The 18,716-nt window shown below is 42.2% G+C and overlaps 1 protein-coding gene across 3 annotated transcripts in view; it reads right to left on the reverse strand.

The window, feature by feature from the left end:
* Positions 1-11,767: 11,767 nt before the first annotated feature.
* ZNF3 (zinc finger protein 3) overlaps positions 11,768-18,716 on the reverse strand; it is a 12,292-nt gene continuing 5,343 nt past the window's right edge. For 2 of the 3 annotated variants that reach the window (XM_014541461.1, XM_014541462.1), the window contains 4 exons: positions 17,056-17,194; positions 16,285-16,376; positions 15,890-16,016; positions 11,768-13,927 (listed from right to left, as the gene is read on the reverse strand). In XM_014541461.1, the coding sequence (XP_014396947.1) occupies positions 12,861-13,927; positions 15,890-16,016; positions 16,285-16,376; positions 17,056-17,110 (1,341 nt within the window). In that variant the 5' untranslated portion in view covers positions 17,111-17,194 and the 3' untranslated portion in view covers positions 11,768-12,860. The remainder of the gene's footprint in view (positions 13,928-15,889; positions 16,017-16,284; positions 16,377-17,055; positions 17,195-18,716) is intronic. The other variant, XM_005868520.2, reaches the window with a different exon arrangement.

Raw genomic sequence — 18,716 nt, forward strand, 5'->3', positions numbered from 1 at the left:
TGGTTGACTGAAAAGGACATGTTCCCAGGGGATTTGAGGTTGGCTTGGTCTGAAGATGCTTGTGAGCATCCCCTCCATATCACATACAGACACACATGTTCACACACACACACATACACTGGACCCCTGGCTAGGGCTGCCAGATTTAGCAAATAAAGCACAAGACTTAGTTACATTTGAATTCCAGGTAAACAATATTTGGAACATACTTATTATACTAAAAATGTTATTCAATGTTTATCTGAAATTCAAATTTAACGGGATATCCTGTACCTTACCTGGCAATCCTACCCCTAGTATGAGTGGGCAGCAATGCCTCCACCCCTTTGTCTTTCCAAACATGGTGGTCTGATGAATTGAGGAAACTTAGTTACTCCAACGAAATATATATTTGCTGATGAGGTCGCAGCTTTGTGCATCCCAGGAAACACATTGTGACTTTATAAGTTCTTATAGAATAACCTCGAAGTGCTGGAAATGTGAGGATTAAAGAGGGCAGCAGCACTTTCCTTGTAGCCCACCTCCAGAATTCTCTTTGGTGGAGACTCAGCTACTCGGAGATAGGGGGGTCTGATCTATCTTGAGATGACAGGAAAAAATGCAAACAGCTGTCTCCATAATTTTAAATAATGGCTTAGATTCATCCCATCTAGTCTATCCACAATGACTTAAAATAGTTCAAGTATATGACTCAAACAAGATTCTAGATGAATTTCTTAATAGTATTACTCCTTTGGGAATGCCATGTCATAAGTTAAAAATAGGTGCAATCATCATGCTACTGAGAAATCTTAATAGTAAATGGGGTCTTTGTAATGGTATTAGATTTATTATCAAAAGATTTCGACCTAACATAATCGAAGCTGAAGTATTAACAGGATCTGCGGAAGGAGAGGTTGTTCTGATTCCAAGAATTGATTTGTCCTCGTCTGACACTGGCCTCCCATTTAAATTAATTACTGACTGTACGTACGTCTGACCATCCGACCTACCAACTGGCTAGTACATGTGATGTGCACTGGCAATTTAAAAACAAACATTGACTCGCACATGCGCGATACATATAAATCTCTCACTGGTGTCAATTACACGTGTGTGTTTCGATCTGTCATTGTCAATCATGAATTTTGTTGTTTTTGTTGACATGCTGAAGCTGAAAGAAAGTGGCATCATCGACAGAATATGTCTGAGGACCAACTACTGGCACAAGATACCTCTGAAGCCGAAAGAACCAGCATCGTTGACAGAATGTATTAACTGTTTTTACTCTTAATGTGGTATACAGGGAGATGTTAGAATAAGTTTAATCAATTTATTGGTCATTGTTTTTATCAATGTTTTTATATCATGTCTCTGTTGTTATATTGTTATTGTTTATTTATTAATTTATATATTATTTTCACATACATTTTACTAATTTTCTTTCATCTCTGACACTTCTATTATAGAGAAAGGGTTAATAGCGATATTAAAATATTTCTTCTAATTAATTTCCTTTCAATGTGCATGAATCCATTCACCAGGCCACTAGTAATAATATAAAGTGATATAAAAAATAGCAAATAAAGTTTCAAAACATACAATAGAGAACTGAAATGCATAAATATGTCACAATATATATTTAAATATGATATGTGAGGCCCTTAGAACCATAAGAAGTGCAAAAAATTCAGTTAATAACTTTTTCGAATTGCCCCCCTTAAAAATCAAATTGCCCCACTGTGGGGTGTGTGCCCCACGTTGAGAACCACTGATCTAAAGGGAAACATTGAAAGAGCCTGTAAGCACAGTTAGGATTTTAAATATATATACATATTTTTATTGACTTCAGAGAAGAAGGGAGAGGAAGAGAGAGAAAGAAATATCAATGATGAGAATCATTGATCAGCTGCCTCCTGCATGCCCCACACTGAGGATCGAGCCCACAGTCCGGGAATGTGCCCTGACCGGGAATCAAACTGTGACCTCCAGGTTCATAGGCCGATGCTTAACCATTGAGCAACGCCAGCCAGACACACTGTGAGGATTTTATCTCATATATAGTATATATGTTATGCCAGGCCGCTTTTTAAAATTAAAATATTCATTTTTATTGATTTTTATAGAGAGAGGAAGAGAAAAAAGAAACATTGATGTGAGAGCAAAACATCAATCAGTTGTCCCCTACCAGGGATGGAGCATGCAACCCAGGCATGTGTCCTGACTGGAAATCAAACCAGCAACCCTTCAGGTGCACAGGACGATGCTCAACAACCGAGCCACACCGGCCAGGGCTATATCAGGTTATTATCATTTAGAATCTCTGCACCAGAGAGAGGCCCTATAATTGTTATAAAATGGGAGGATTCCTACATCATGCATATAGTTATCCAAACTCATACTTCAGGAAAACCTTGTAAGTTTGATGTATCAAAAAGACTCCAACATTATAAACGTACTTAATGCCACTGAATTATATACTTAAAATGGTCAAAAATGGTAAAATTTATGTACATTTTACTATAATTTTTAAAATCACCAAAAAAGTATGCTATACTTGGTGTATGCAATAAATACTATTTTTTACCAAAAAGAAAAAAACAAACAAAAACAAAAGGCTTGAATCATATTCTGTAACTGTGGAATCCATCTTTTGAGAAAATTTGGATTCCACACTATGTTAAAGACAGAAGATATTTTATGGTAGTTCAAAAATATATCTAAACTCAAAATTGCTCTTATAATAAACAGGATATTAGTCTGAGAGTTTGTAAACACTCTTTAAAAATTATTTCAGGGCCCTAGCCGGTTTGGCTCAGTGGATAGAGTAACGGCCTGCTAACTGAAGGGTCCTGGGTTCGGTTCTGGTCAAGGGCACGGAGGCAACCAATCAATGTGTTTCTCTCTCATTGATATTTCTCTTTGTCTTCCCTTTCTCTTCCACTCTCTCTAAAAATCAATGGAAAAATATCCTTAGGTGAGGATTAAAAAAACAAATTATTTGAGGTTTGTCAGTACTGTCTAGAAAGACACCATGGGATGCCCTAGCCAGTTGGGCTCAGTGGCTAGAGCTGTGGCTGGAAAGGCAATAGGGACTCAGTGTTTGGGACATAAGGGTCACGGGTTCGATTCCGGTCAAGGGCACATGCCTGGGTTGCAGCTTGATCCCCAGTAGGGGATGTGCAGGAGGCAGCGGATCAATGATTCTCTCTCATCACTGATGTTTCTCTCTCTCTCTCCTTCTCCCTTCCTCTCTGAGATAAAAAAAAAAAAAGACACCATGAGACCTGTATGGCATCTCCCTAAGTCCAGTGGTCGGCAAACTGCGGCTCGCGAGCCACATGCGGCTCTTTGGACCCTTGAGTGCGGCTCTTCCACAAAATACCGACTTCTGCGCATGGACCACGAAGTTTCAATCGCACTGTACATGCGTGCCCGCACGTGGTATTTTGTGGAAGAGCCACGCTCTTTGGACCCTTGAGTGCGGCTCTTCCACAAAATACCGACTTCTGCGCATGGACCACGAAGTTTCAATCGCACTGTACATGCGTGCCCGGCACGTGGTATTTGTGGAAGAGCCACACTCAAGGGGCCAAAGAGCCGCATGTGGCTCGCGAGCCACAGTTTGCCGACCACTGCCCTAACCCATGAATTGCTCCTGGTGGGTCCTCCTACTGGTATAAATGATTAGTAATGTTTCCTGAGCACATCCCTTGCACAGCCTCTGTGTAAGCACTTTACTGGCAAGCTCTCAGTTAAGCTTCACAACTCTCTATAAAGCAACTACTGTTTGTAAAAGTGAAAACTGAGGCTTAGAGAAGGTGAGTAATTTGCCAAAGGGTCACTCACAGCAAGTCAAGGGCAAAGCTAAGAACATCTGAGTCCATAACCCACCATGTTTGCTCCATATATATGGACCGTCTCTTTATAAAACAAGTTTCAACAGCAGTTTAGGGAACCATCAGAGAGTTTGTTTAGGTTTGTGGTAAGACAGCAAATTGAAAACAGACTGTGAAGTCAAGAGAAAGCAATGACTTGATAGGTAATGCCCGTGAGATCAAGGATCTGATCTAACTAGTTCATCTAAGTTCCACTAGGACAGCGGTTCTCAACCTGTGGGTCGCGACCCCTTTGGCGGTCAAACAACCCTTTCACAGGGGTCGCCTGAGACCATCCTGCATATCAGATATTTACATTACGATTCATAACAGTAGCAACATTACAGTTATGAAGTAGCAACGAAAACAATTTTATGGTTGGGTCACAACATGAGGAACTGTATTTAAAGGGCCAGAAGGTTGAGAACCACTGCACTAGGACCTGATCACATTTTGAGTTCATTATACTATTGGCTGACTCAAATAATTACAAACACTGAGTCCCTATTGCCTTTCCAGCCACAGCTAAGTAACAACCATCTTTAGGGCACATCAATTTCATTCCTAGTCCAGACCTTTCCTTTGTGCTCTCCAACATGACTCCTTGGTGCCAGAGTGAGCCCTTGTCAATGGAAGTAAGACCATGGCCACTCTACTTAAGCCCTCCCATGACTCCCAGCTCACTCAGGGAACAGGTCTAACTCCCCACAGTGGCTGACTTTGCCTTACATAACATGCCCCACTACGTCAGAGGAAAGAGAAAGAAAGACTAAGAGGTTTATTGCAAGGAAGTGGCATAGTTGATTATCCGGCAGGCCATCGGGAAGACAGGCTGCAGCTCTCTTGTTCAAGCTGAAACTGTTACCAACAGGAGACTTTCTTCTTCGAAAGATCTCCTAAGGCCTTTCAACTGATTGAATCAGCCCCACCCAGATTACCTCGGATGATCTCATTGACTTAAAGTCAAGTCTCTCCTACACCTAGATTAGCGTTTGATTGAATGTCAAGGGATTGTAGTCTGGCCAGATTGACACATGAAACCATCACATCCCCTTACCTCTTTGACCTTACTTCCTACCACTTCACCTCCTCTTTGCTTACCTATTATTTTTGTTCCCACTTGAACAGAGGCGCCAGACACAGTTTTGTTCCCTGCTGTACCTGCAAGCCTAGAATGGTAGCTGGACAGCTGCTCAATAAATATGCATTGAGTAAGTGAATGTGCAACCTTTCATATGATGCTTGAATGTCTGGTCTAACACCCAGTCTCTTTTTCAACATTCCTGGACTCCTGAGCCCCAGGGCCCAATGACAGGGATGACCTCTCTGGATTCATGCCTTTACCTTCAGACAATCTGATCATTGGACCAAACCTCTCTCACTGAAGCTTCCCCTCCCTGGTCCTTGACCCTGTCCAGCCCTCAACTCTCTCTGGCATAGCCTTTACCAGTTTTTCTTAAGCACTCTCATGCCTCTGCTAACTGCCAACTCTAATGCCCTCTGAAATTGGTGGTCAAACCAAGCATGATTCTCCACGTGTTCCTCCTGCCTTCTATCTATACTCTCAGACTCCTGTGGCTTTGTTGTCAGACACATTGTATGGTGGACTCAGCTACAACTAAGCACCCTCAGGTTTTTCACTGAATCAACATGCTTACAAAACCTCCCTTGATTTCCTGGTACTGTAGGAAAGAGACCAGTTCTTAGCTTGCCATATAAGGCCTTTTCTAATCTGACCTTCAACAGGGCCATCTACCTCTTTTCTTGGGGGACCCTCTCCTCTCCCACCAGCCTCTTTCCCAGACCTGCTCCAGCTGCCCTTCTCCTAACGGGGATACGCACACCTGACTGTTTTCCACCATGAAACAGAATCCCTCACCTCTCTTCACCCTTCAACCCCATCTCCTCTGAGAGGTTTCCAGCGTGGCCAGAACCATTCTTTCTGCTCTGGTAAATTTACTGCAGTGGTTGGAGGTACTGGAAGTCCCACTGTTCTAGGTAGTGAATGCTCTTATCCTAAGCTGTGCCCCCACACCTGGCCTAGTACATGCACTTAAGTCAGCTTGTCTGGCGAGGAGGTGATGGGTTTAGAGCAGGAGCTCCGGGTCTCTGGCTGCTGGGATTCTGCGAGTTCGTATGTTCTACAAGGGGGCTGCATGTTATAGCCAGCATGCAAGCATGATGTGAAAGGCATGGATCTGAAGACCAGGAAAGTAAGGGGATTGTTCCTTTCTACTTCCATCCAGGCATCCACCTAGAGCATTGCCATTTGCCCAGAAAGAAGATGTAAGTCCCAGGTTCCTAAACCTGACCATGCACTTAAATCATCTGGGAAGCTCACACTGCAGGCCTCGCTCCCACCTACCTCTTAACTCAGGAAGTGTTGGTGTCCTCGCACTCTGGAAACGTGGACACCTGCAAGTTCAGGTGCCACAGTGCGGCAGGGTTTGGACAGAGCCAGAGGAGCTGACACCGCGGGTTTCCCAATGAGTTGCTGATTGCCCGCTCCGAGGGGCACCCGAATACAGGCTCCCTCCTAAGGGCCCATCACGGGTCCACAGACCAGGTGTGGCAGGTAAGTGGGAGTCGTGTCTAGGGGTTCAAGGGCTCCAGGCCAGGGTCGAGCTGCGGACTCCTCCCAGATCCACCACCTCAGCACAGGGCCATATGTGGACTCCAAGGACTTAGTTACCCGCTCATCTCCCTTCTGATCAGCCCCTCCGAGAACCCCCAAACCATCTTCCCTGCGGATCAATCAGCCCCACCTTTAACACACTATGTTCTCTGAGCCATAGCCCACAGTTTTTTCCTGTCTGACCAAATCAACTACACCAATTAACATCAAGGACACAAGTGCACTGTTTCCTGTACTGGACATATCCATGAGGCAGACATTTTTAAATTTTTAAAAATTATTCTGCAGCCCAGCTAAAGTGGCTCAGTTAGTGCATTGAAAGGTTGTCAGGTGAACAAAGAGGAGAGGGCATTCAGAAAGAAATAGTATGTGTAAAGGCACAGAGGTATGTAACAATATTTGTGCCCGTCACTGTAGTTCTGCATCATTCCAGCGTAAAACATGTGGAGGTTGGAATGAGAAGGGTACTAGGAGGTAGGATGGGAAAGTAGGCAGGGCTAGGAAATGAAAAGCCCTGTGTCATGACAAAGAATTTGAACTTTGACCTAGGGGATAAGGAGGGGCCACTGAAAGGTTTTGAGGTGCTGTCATCCTGCATAGGTATGAAGAATGGATTGGAGAAGACTTTAGAAACAAAAAGACCTACTCTCAGGCTGGTGTCCAAGTCCTGGATGGAGTTAAGGATGGCCTAGGCCAAAGTATAAGTCACAAGAATGGGCAAGACAGGATATTGACAGACAAGCTGTATAGGTGAGAGATGGAGAAACAATGCATCCAGAACAATTCCCAGGTTTCTGGCTTGGCTGACTAACAAGTTGATGGTGTCAGCAACCAAAGCAGAGAATACACAAGAAAAAAATATGCCTGTGGAGGAAGAATCCTTTATCATTCCTGGAGAAACCACTCTCTGACCATATTTCTTCTCTTTGTATGTAGAAAATAGTCCATATAATTTTTGATTCATTTCAAAATCTTCAGTTCTTTGCTGACATATTTAAAATAGTGCACCTGACTGAAATTTCATTTTTTAAAAGTAGAAAAAATTTAAACTTTATAAACAATTTAAAAGAAAAAAGAAAATATCTTTGGAGAGCTTAAAAACAACAACAATCATTTAATTTTTAAAAAACCCCACACAATTCGTTAAGCCCTAGCCAGTTTGGCTCAGTGGATAGAGCGTGGGCTTGCTTACTGAAAAGTCCCAGGTTCAATTCCGGTCAAGGGCACATGCCGGGGTTGCGGTCTTGATCCCCAGTAAGAAGTGTGTAGGAGGTAGCCGATCCATGATTCTCTCTCATCATTGATGTTTCTCTCTCTCTCTCTCTCCTTCTCCCTTCCTCTCTGAAATCAATAAAAATATATTTTACAAATAAATAAGATTTAAAAAAAAATATTTTATTGATTTTTTACAGAGAGGAAGGGAGAGAGATAGAGAGTTAGAAACATCGATAAGAGAGAAACATCGATCAGCTGCCTCCTGCACATCTCCTACTGGGGATATGCCCGCAACGACGGAATCGAACCTGGGACCTTTCAGTCCGCAGGCCGACGCTCTATCCACTGAGCCAAACCGGTTTCGGCAATAAATAAGATTTTTAAAAAGAGTATTTGTCATGGAAACAAGGGCATGAATATAAGATTAAACAAAAAATAACATATTAAAGTATGTATATGTAATATATCCCACGTAAAATAAAATTATTTAAAAAAATTAAGATGTTTTTCTCCATCAACACTCAGTCACTTACACTTCTATCAGCTGGACTGTTCAGATAAAACCAGGCTCTTCCCTTACTTGGAAACTTATCACATAATATCCTACCTCAGAATTACTGAGTTGGATCTCAAAGAACAGGTATAACTTGGGGTGCGTGGGGGTAGTTAGGCATGAAATTGCTTTTGCTATGACTGATGGGTCCTTGGAAATCTTGCCCATCCTCATTTCACAGATAATACAAAACCACAAGCTAACTGTAAGGCAGAAGCTTACAAGAAGATAGAATTTGTTTTTACTTAATTTCCAGAATGCTCAACAGTGGAATTGCCTGCTTTTGCCTGGTGCAATGAGCCTCTTTTCCCTGAAGATATTACAATAGAGAATGAATCGTCATCTGTCAGGAGTACTGTTGAAAGTTTCTGCAGAGTGGGAGATTGAAAATGGTTTCTCAGGCCCTCTTGGACTCCGATTTTTATTGATTGGATGTGAGAAACTGGAGCAAGTTTTGGGTACACTGTTGAGCAAACAAGTTCATGGTCATGAATGTTAAGTTTGTATGTGGCCTTGTTATAATCTTGCTATTTGATGTGACAAGATTCTTTGCTTGACTAAATCTTACTCAGGATCCTGAACCTTCTACACCCACTTTAGCAATTCCCCCATCCTCCAGATCAGTTCATAGCAACGTCTAACCACCCTAGCCTGTCTTCAGCAAGGATCCTATTAGGTCAGTTTAGCCCAAACCCCTCTCACCCCTGAATGTTTCCTCTTAGAAAATTTTCATCCACTGACCCCCAACCTTGCTCCTTAGCTATAAATCCCCACCTGGCCATGCTGTATTCAGAATTAGGCCAGTTCTTTTGTTTTTATCCTCACCCAAGGACATGTTTTTGTGTCTTTTTTCTAATTGATGGTAGAGAGAGGAATGGGGAGCAGGGGAGAAACACTGATCGGGTGCCTCTCCTACTTGCCCTGAATAGGGATTGAACCCAAAATCCTTTGGGGCACAGGATGATGTTCCAACCAACTGAGCCACCTGGAAAGGGCAGGGCCCAATTCTTATTGAGATCTCTTTCCCCCTGTTGCAATAGTTCTGAATAAAATCTGTTTTTACTGCTCTGCCAGCTCTGGCTTTTCACACATTTGATTTTCAGATGTGTGAAGAAGAGCACTAAGAATTAAGAACATACATTTATGTGGCAACCAGCTCAAGGAACGCCTTGACTACATAAAGCTACATAAAGGGTTTGAATTTTATTCTATAAGAGCAGCCACTGAAACATTTTGATGAAGAAGTGACAAATTGGGTATAGTGCTTTGGGGAGTGATTTGTAAGAGCAGCCACTGAAACATTTTGATAAAGTGACAAATTGGGTATAGTGCTTTGGGGAGTGATTTGTAGTGAGAGAAAATGAAGATATCAATCCATTAGGAGACTATATAATTCAGGGGGGAATGAAGACCTGAATTCAAGTTAACAGCAATGGAAATGAAGTGGATGAACTATGGAGATTGTAGAATTGTAACTGACAGGACAAGATCATTGTCTAGATAAGGTTCTCTTCAGAGGTGGGTGCCTCCCCATCTCACATCCAAGCCATCTGCCTGGGGCCCAGCCTCCACTAAGTAGAACCCTGAGCTCATTGTTATATCTCACTGGGCAAGTCCAATTGTTTCCTCGTCTGTAAAATGGGATCATACTAACAACTGCCTTACACACAGGTCACAGTGAGGATTAAATAATTTAATACATGAAAAACATTTGGAAAGGGGCCAGGTAGAGTATATGCATATGTCATCTATTATTACCATCACTTGGAAATCCTACTTCCTCCATGATCTCAACTCTGAAAACTTCCCCTCTAATAATCTCTTATCTTTCTACTGCATGCTCACTGAACCTGCACAGGACTGATGTTGGTTAGATGTAGAATACAAATAATTTAAAACACAGAAGTGCCCTAGCTGGTTTGGCTCAGTGGATAGAGCATCAGCCTTCGAACTGAAGGGTCCAGGGTTCGAGTACGGTCAAGGGCACATGTCCAGGTTGTGGGCTCCATCCCCAGTAGGGGGCATGCAGAAGGCAGCTGATCAATGATTCTCTCATATCATTGATGTTTCTCTCTCTCTCTGAAATCAATAAAAATATATATTTAAAAATAAAAACTCAGAAGTTATGACTCTGAGAGGTTTGCAGAAATTTTGAGAGGGGGCATTGATGCGGAAGACATATCTAATTTGAAACACATCATTTGAAACTTTTAAAAGATCCAAGTGTAAATGCCCTGCAGTCTGCTGGAGACCCAAGACTGGAGTTTGGGAGAGATCAGTACCACACGTGCAGATTTAAAACTTACTTTCGTCGAATAGTGGAGGCCTTGGAAATAAATGGGCTCACTGAGACAAACGGGTATCATATACATTAAGGATTGCTCAGTTAGGGATTAAGAGGAATTGATGGGAATAGGAATAATCAGGGAAATGAGGTGAATAAAATGTTATGAAAATAGTTCGAGACATTTTTAAAAAACATTTTTCATGTAATGACCCGCAATCAGTCTCAGGTCCCACTGAAAGGGAAAGAAATTTAAAACACATTAGGTGATTGTAATACATGATCCAAAATTTTTCATAGGCTAGAGTTCCAGACATTTCCTCATCCTCTCCATTAGACTTTTTTGTTAGCAAACAACAGACTGAGGATTCGCAGAGGGAAAGGGGGGGGGGGGGGGGGGGGAAGGGGTTAACCAAAGAACTTATATGCATATATGCAAAACCCATGCATAGTGCAGTGAAGGCTTAGAGAGGGGGAAGAAGTGAGGAAGAGGTCAATGGGGGGAAATAAAGGGGACATCTGCAATACTTTCAACAATAAACTTAAAATCTAAATATGCCCATTGCTACCCAACATCCAAGTAAGCTCTTATCAGGGATCCCATGCCCAGTAACCCTTCTAGCTTTAGTTGCTGATTTTAAGTATCATACCACACAGAATGATATGCAGCACAAGAAAACCTGTATGTGGATATAAAGGTGGGAGAGATTGTGTAAATGATGGAATAGTCTATAGTAGTATCTAGAGCAGTGGTTCTCAACCTTCCTAATGCGGCGACCCTTTAATACAGTTCCTTATGTTGTGGTGACCCCCAACCATAAAATTATTTTCGTTGCTACTTCATAACTGTAACTTTGCTACTGTTATGAGTCGTAATATAAATATCTGATATGCAGGATGTATTTTCATTGTTACAAATTGAACATAATTAAAGCATAGTGATTAATCACAAAAACAATATGTAATTATATATGTGTTTTCCGATGGTCTTAGGCGACCCCTGTGAAAGGGTCGTTCGACCCCCAAAGGGGTCACAACCCACAGGTTGAGAACTGCTGATCTAGAGGAATATAATGGGAGTCTTGAGGGAAAGAGGTCACATGTTTGTGATGAAGAAATGGTTGGCTATAAAAATTTTTTAAGGTTAATTTTTAGATTCCATTTAGTCACTGTTTAAACTAAAATAAACTTGGCCCCTACACAAAAACACACTCAAGCCCTCCTTCTGAAAAACTATTCTGTTTAATAGTGCACTTCATTTATGCTACAGGATGAGCAGGATTGGGAAAACATCATGAGGTCATCCCTTCAGCTGGTAAATTCAGGAGCTCCATCTTAACCCAGCAAGGAGCCCTGCCACCAGGCACAGGCCAGAGCCTTCCTTCTCTGGGCTTTGCTCTTTGTTTGCATTCATACTCTGCTGTTGAAGTCAGAGGTGGGGTCAGAAGTTTGGCTGCTGGGCCAGATGTCACAGGTCATAGGTGACAGAGGGCAGGGCAAGCTGGCTGAGCAAGCTCCTTAAAAGCATCCTTAGTCACTAGGGTTTTAATTAAATAACTTTTTACCACAGGAGTGGTGAGGAAGAGGGAGAGAAGAGGAAAGAAAACAAAGACTAATGCTAAATGCTTTTGATCCATTTCCTCATGTTAGACTTACTGATTAGTTATATTTCCCAGTTAGTCCTGGGTTCTCCAACAAAATTGCCAGAATGCTTTCAGAAACTCCTCACCCCCAATCAAATAACAAATCCCTCATCACCCTATTTCCTTATCAAAACTTAAAGCTGGATTAGGAACAGTGGCTTCCACGTACAGCATCCTTTCCCCTTTCTTTTTCTAACAGCTTGTAGTTACTTCAACGAAATTCCTTTTCCCTTTCTCAGTAAGGAACAGGACCCAGAACATTCTTTCCACTGCCATCTGTGCTGACTATATTGACGCCAATAGAGGAATCCTTAGAATTTTACTCCTACTGTGCTTCCACCTTCATCTTGGTAAGAAAGGCTACCTTGGTATGAGAACTCTGGTCTAGTGCAAACTCCCTTCCATAATGGAAGGTGATTGGTCCCAGAGCTTCCCTCCATTTCCAGCACTTAATCTGCAGCTTGCCTCTAATTTTCTAAGGCTGGTATTGTTCCTGGGGAAACTGACCAGGTTGCTAATTACTGTGCCAGGATGATTTGCCCAATTCTCCCCATTCTCTAAAGTGGAAGATTTGCATCAGAAGGGACACATCCTAAGTTGTTCATACTTTTATAGTAAGGCAGGGGGTCTTCAGATGCAGAGGAAGTGAGAAAAACAGGTGTGTGGCTCTCTTTCAAGTTGACTCTCTGATATTTAATTCAGCAGTAACTCTGAGAGAACTTTTGCTCATTCCCATTACATTCAAAGGCTTCTCTCCAGTGTGAATTCTCTGATGGTGGACAAGAGCTGAACTATACCTAAAGGCTTTCCCACACTCATTACATTCATAGGGATTCTCCCCTGTGTGAATTCTTTGATGCTGAATAAGGCCTGAACTATAGGTAAACTTTCCTCCACATTCCATACATTCATAGGGCTTCTCTCCAGTGTGGATTCTCTGGTGCTGGTAGAGGTGTGAGCTCTGGCTGAAGGCCTTCCCACACTCATTACATTCATAGGGCTTCTCTCCAGTGTGGATTCTCTGGTGATGAATGAGGGTAGAGCTTCTACTGAAGGCTTTCCCACATTCATTACAAGCATACGGTTTCTCTCCAGTGTGGATTCTCTGATGATGAGTAAGGGTGGAGCTCCAGCTAAAGGTTTTCCCACACTCGTTACATTCATAAGGTTTCTCTCCAGTGTGGATCCTTCTATGTAGAATGAGAGCAGAGCTACAACTGAAGGTCTTCCCACAATCATTACATTCATAAGGTTTCTCTCCAGTGTGGATTCTCTGATGCTGAATCAGATGTGAGCTCTGGCTGAAAGCCTTCCCACATTCACTACATTCATAGGGTTTTTCCCCAGTGTGAATTCTCTGATGTTGAATAAGGTCTGAAGTTCGATTAAAGCTCTTGCTACATTCATCACACTTATGGGGTCTGTCTCCCACAGAAAGTCTCTGATGTGAAATAAGGTTGGAACTCACAGTGAAGCTGTTCCCAAAATCGTATTTCTCACTTCTCTCTATCATGGGGGTTAGCTTTTCTTCAACTGTCACTTGACCAAAATCTTGTATCTTCCTATGCAGTTTTTCTCCAGAAGAGTTCCCCAGCTGCCTCTTGAGACTGACTACTTTTTCATAGGCTTCTCCAAACTTAAGACCCTGAGAAATATCCTTTTGGAATCTTCCCAATAGCACCCCATCTGATTCTGTATCTTCAGAAATTTCTTGGTCATGCTCAGTTCTGGTCTCACCATCTGGCACAATACAAAATACAAACATCACTGGTTCCTTGTGGAAAAATCAAAACCAGAGGACAGGATAATCATGGGCATGCCTCTTATCTGCCCAGGCTGTGTGTAGCTAAGGCAAAATAAGAGAAGAGGAAACAGGGAAGGAGAAAGGCAGGAAGCAAAACTGAGATAACAGCTAGAAGTATAGAGAAAATTGGATTGTAAGGAGAGAATGGATCTGGTAGAGACAGGGAGGAACATGTTGTTTAATGAAGTGAGAAAGTCCTCGGAGAGGTTAAAGACTATAGATATAATTTGGGAGATGGTGACTACCAGAACTGTTTAAGAAAAGTGGGGAAGGTGTTGAGAAACAGTAGCAGAGCAGGAAGGAACACCAAGGTTGATGTCATTAGTGACCTCCTATAGCCCTAGGTGAAAAGAACACTTGTTTGTAGCTGTGCCACATATGTCAAATTCAGGAAACAGGCAAAAGTCCATTTCTGGGCCTTAGGTCTAGAAGGCTATGCTATGATGTGAGAATATGTAAACAATTTCCATATTTGATTGCTCTATTTTCACTGTCTTAGAAATAAAGGGAACTTCACATATGGAAAATAACTATAAAGGGTCTAGATATTAGCATTTTTAGGCTGTCAATAAAAGTGTTAGGAACAGAAATAGCTATTCCTCCCTCACCTGAACAGGTACCTTTTGGAATCTCTCTGTTCTTAATTCCCTTCAAACCCAGGACCCTCAGCTCTTCCTCAACCTAGATATGTCAAAATACAGAAACGGGAGCCCTGGTTGGCAAGCTCAGTGGTTAGAGCGTCAGCCGGCACACCAGAGGATCTCGGGTTTGATGCCCAGTCAAGGGCACATACCTGGGTTGCAGGTTCGATCCCCGGCCCCAATCAGGGCGTGTTTGGGAAGCATCCAATCAATGTGTGTCTCTCACATCGCTGTTTCTCTCTCTCTCCTCCCTTTCCCCCTCCCTTCTATATGCAGGGCGTGTTTGGGAAGCAACCAATCAATGTGTCTCTCTCACATCGCTGTTTCTCTCTCTCTCTCCTCCCTTTCCCCCTCCCTTCTATATGGTCTAAAAAAAGATCAATGGAAAAAATATCCTCATTCCTCGGATGAAGATTAAAAAAAACAACACAACAACACAGAAATGGGAATACTGCTCATGGGAAAAAACATGGAACAAGGTTTTATCCTGCTCATACCAAGCAGGCCCAGAGCTCAATCCCAGACATAGGACCTGCAGGGCACAGAAAGGAAATGTCAGGGAGGTCTCAATTAGGAGTTGGGAAGACCTGGCACTGCTCAGGAAAGTGTTTTCACTGAAAGTAGGAAAGAGACAAGGAATTAACAGTCTACAGACTAAAGGTTAAAAAGATAATTGTTCCCTATACCAAATTAAAATTTCTACCAGAGCAGCAGTTGCATTAGATCATGAACAAACCAACAAGTCCCTAGAGGCAGTTCAACAGACAAGGGAAGGAGATAGACAGAGTTCCAGAATGTTCACTTGGGCACAGACCAGTACTTCACAAGTTCAAGGATCCCAATATGCTAATCTTTTGGAAAAGTCTCTGGATTATATGTTAAATTCTAAGAATAGCATGGGGAAAAGCATCATATTTGGACTTAAAAGACCAGGGCTTGAGCTGCCACCAACCAGCTATATGACCATGTGTAAAACACGTAAGACCTCTGACCTCCCTTTCCTCACCTATAAAATGAGGATAATTCTTGCTACTTCCACGGCTGTTACTGTGAAGATTAAGTGAGAGAATATATATATGAAACCTCTTTATAAACTGCAAAGTACTGTACAAATGGGAGTTACTATTATTACTGTTAGAATTTTCTGAGATTAAGTCAGTCCTTAGTTAATTATTTTCACTGACTCAACTGTTATTAGCAAATAAGGAAGCAAAGAAATGCCAAGGGAGTTTTATTGAAAAAGCATTAACTCCTTACCCAATGAGAATACATTCCCATAATTCTCCAGCATCACATCTCTATAGAGATCCCTCTGAGCAGGCTCCAAACGCTTCCACTCCTTCCGGATAAAGTACACAGCCACATCCTCAAATGTCACCAACTCCTGAAACAACACATTCCTGCATGCAATTTCAGGGGTAGGACTGGCAGCACCAAAAAAAAAAATTTGAGATGGGGCTGAATAATATTTGGGAATCTGGGGAAAGGTAATTAGGGTGAAGAGAGATGACAGTCCAAGAAAGAAAGTCTTACTCAGAAGGAAAGGACCACAGTCCCGATGGAGTGAATTGTGGTTGGGGCATTGCATGGGATGTTGCTGTACCAAAAATGAAAATGGGAACGAAAAAGAGGGTAAGAAGACCACAGCTTACCTGGGACTTGGCCTTTAGGAGTGCAGCTGCCAGCATCTCATCCCCCAGACTGTCCTTGTTGGAAAATGTGGGAACTTTTGAGGAAGGAAGACCTGAAGACAATAAAAGGGTCTATGAGTGAGTCTATCTGCTGCTATCTGGCCTCCCAACTTACAGAAAACTCATAGGGTCCTGGGACAACCTAGGACCCACTCCTCTGACATTTTTAAGCTCACTTCCTCTGCAGCTACTAAGGGTGCTTATAACAGGCACATTTAGTGTGGGCACATCCTAAAGAGAGATGTCTAAAGCCTTACTGATTCTTGCTCTCTCCTCTGCCCTCAGTCCCTTCCTCCTCTCCAGTCACTCTACTCTCAATGAAAGTTGCCCAGTCCTATAATTAGTGATGAATGTGTTCTTGTCCATTCTCCCAAACTTGGCCAGAAACACAGGCTGTCCTGCTCATATCCCTTCCATCATTCGCCACATCACTGAATTCAAACTATCGCATGAAGTTCTCTTAGACCAGAGGAAAACTAGGAGCTTCACCCCATCCCTGACTGAAGACATATCACTCCATCCCCCAGATCTACAAATCTCAAAACACTGTTGGCTGCTACAAAGCCCCTAGAAAATGGAATTTGGTGAATGTCACAGTTTTCTTACTCTTGCACAAGGAACCCACAGACCTTAATCATATCAGGATTCTAGCAGTTATCCTAGTACCTGAAATTTCAATAGATGACTGTTGAATGACTGAATAAAAGAATAAATGAATCCCCTATTCCATACCACTCTCAAGCAGGGACTGAGGTTCCTGAGATGCATGATCAGCCTGAGTTTCCATGGGTAAGGCCAAAAGCTCCTGTCTCTGGTCTCCTATTTGCAGACTCAGCAGGAAATAGGTTTTCTGAATGAGAAAGAGGAAGCACTGCAGAAGCAAAAGTTCAAGGTTAAAAGATTTAAAAAAACACACAACCCACCTCCTGAATACAGAGAGGGGAACTAGCATTTTAGTTAGTACCCAAGAACAATGAGAGAAAATGCAGCAACTGGGGCTAGTCTTTAAGACCTTGGTGAATATACTTACTCCTACTCCCTGTAATGAGATTACAGGAGAATCACTAAAAGTTCCTCGACAATATCCTACCTTTGGCTCTGCACAGAAAGTGAGGGATATTTATAACAACAAAAAATGGAGAATACCAGTGCCAAATAATGAGATTAATGGAATGAAATACTAAGCAACTATCAAAATGAAAAATATCAGAGTAAAGTGAAAAAAAGAGTACACATATAGATTGCAAAATCTGTAAGCATCATACACATTTTAAGAATATTTGGGGGGGCGGCGGGGGGGGGATATTTGGGCCCAACCGGTATGGCTCGGTGGTTGAGCATGGACCTATAAACCAGAAGGTCATAGTCCAATCCCAGTCAGGGCACATGCCCAGGTTGCTGGTTGGATTCTCCAATGTGGGCATGCAAGAGGCAGCTGATCAATGATTCTCTCTCATCGATGTTTCTTTCTCTCTCCCTTCCGTTCTGAAATTAATAAAAATATACTTAAAAAAATATTTGGGATAATGGAGAAAGCTATTTGTTTATAGAGGAGAAGAAAAAAACCCTCATAAACATTAGAATTGGCAGGAGAAAAAAACACTTTATTAGGTTTCTAGCTGTTATATTAAATTTAGCTGTCATAATTAGAGGAAAAGGGACCATGAAAGAGCACCCAAATAACAGAGATCAGAGAAACTTAATGAGTACTCTCTCTCATTTTAAAAAACCTGGGGAAACAACACATGTTTCACAGAACTAGGTCAAAATGCTCTATTAAATTAAATGAGATAAATTCTTCCTCCCTTTTCTTTCTAAAATGGTTTTCTGCTTTCAGTCCCAGTCATAGGTGGAATACTGTTGAAAAACTTGAGCCCTTTTTGTGGTCTTCCTGAATTTCATTACAGGGACTGGGTGTATATATTCACCCAGATCTAAAAGACTAGTCCCAGCCCTGGTTGCTTTGGCTCAGTGGTTAGACATTGGACCAACGAGTTCAGGGTTCAATTCCTGGCTAAGGGTATGTACCTCAGTTGTGGATTGATCCCCTGTCCAGTTGGGGAGCATGTGGGAGGCAACCGATCAATGTGTCTCTCTCATGTGGATGTTTCTCTCTCCCCTACCCCCTTCCACCCTCCCTTCCATTCTGTCTGAAAATCTGGAAAAAAAATACCCGTGAGTGAGGATTAAAGAATAATATTAATAATAATAATAATAATCTATATATATAAAAGGCTAATATGTTAAGTGTCCGACTGTCCAGGTAATGACATCACATAGCAATGCCTGGCTTCCTCTCCCTAGTGACGACTAGCCTCCTTACAGTTTCTTTAGCCCAGGAACACGATTTGCTTTATAGCCAGGTGCAAACATTTTACACTTTAACCAAATGT

Source organism: Myotis brandtii, unplaced genomic scaffold, assembly GCF_000412655.1.
Source record: "Myotis brandtii unplaced genomic scaffold, ASM41265v1 scaffold2720, whole genome shotgun sequence".
Classification (NCBI taxonomy): domain Eukaryota; kingdom Metazoa; phylum Chordata; class Mammalia; order Chiroptera; family Vespertilionidae; genus Myotis; species Myotis brandtii.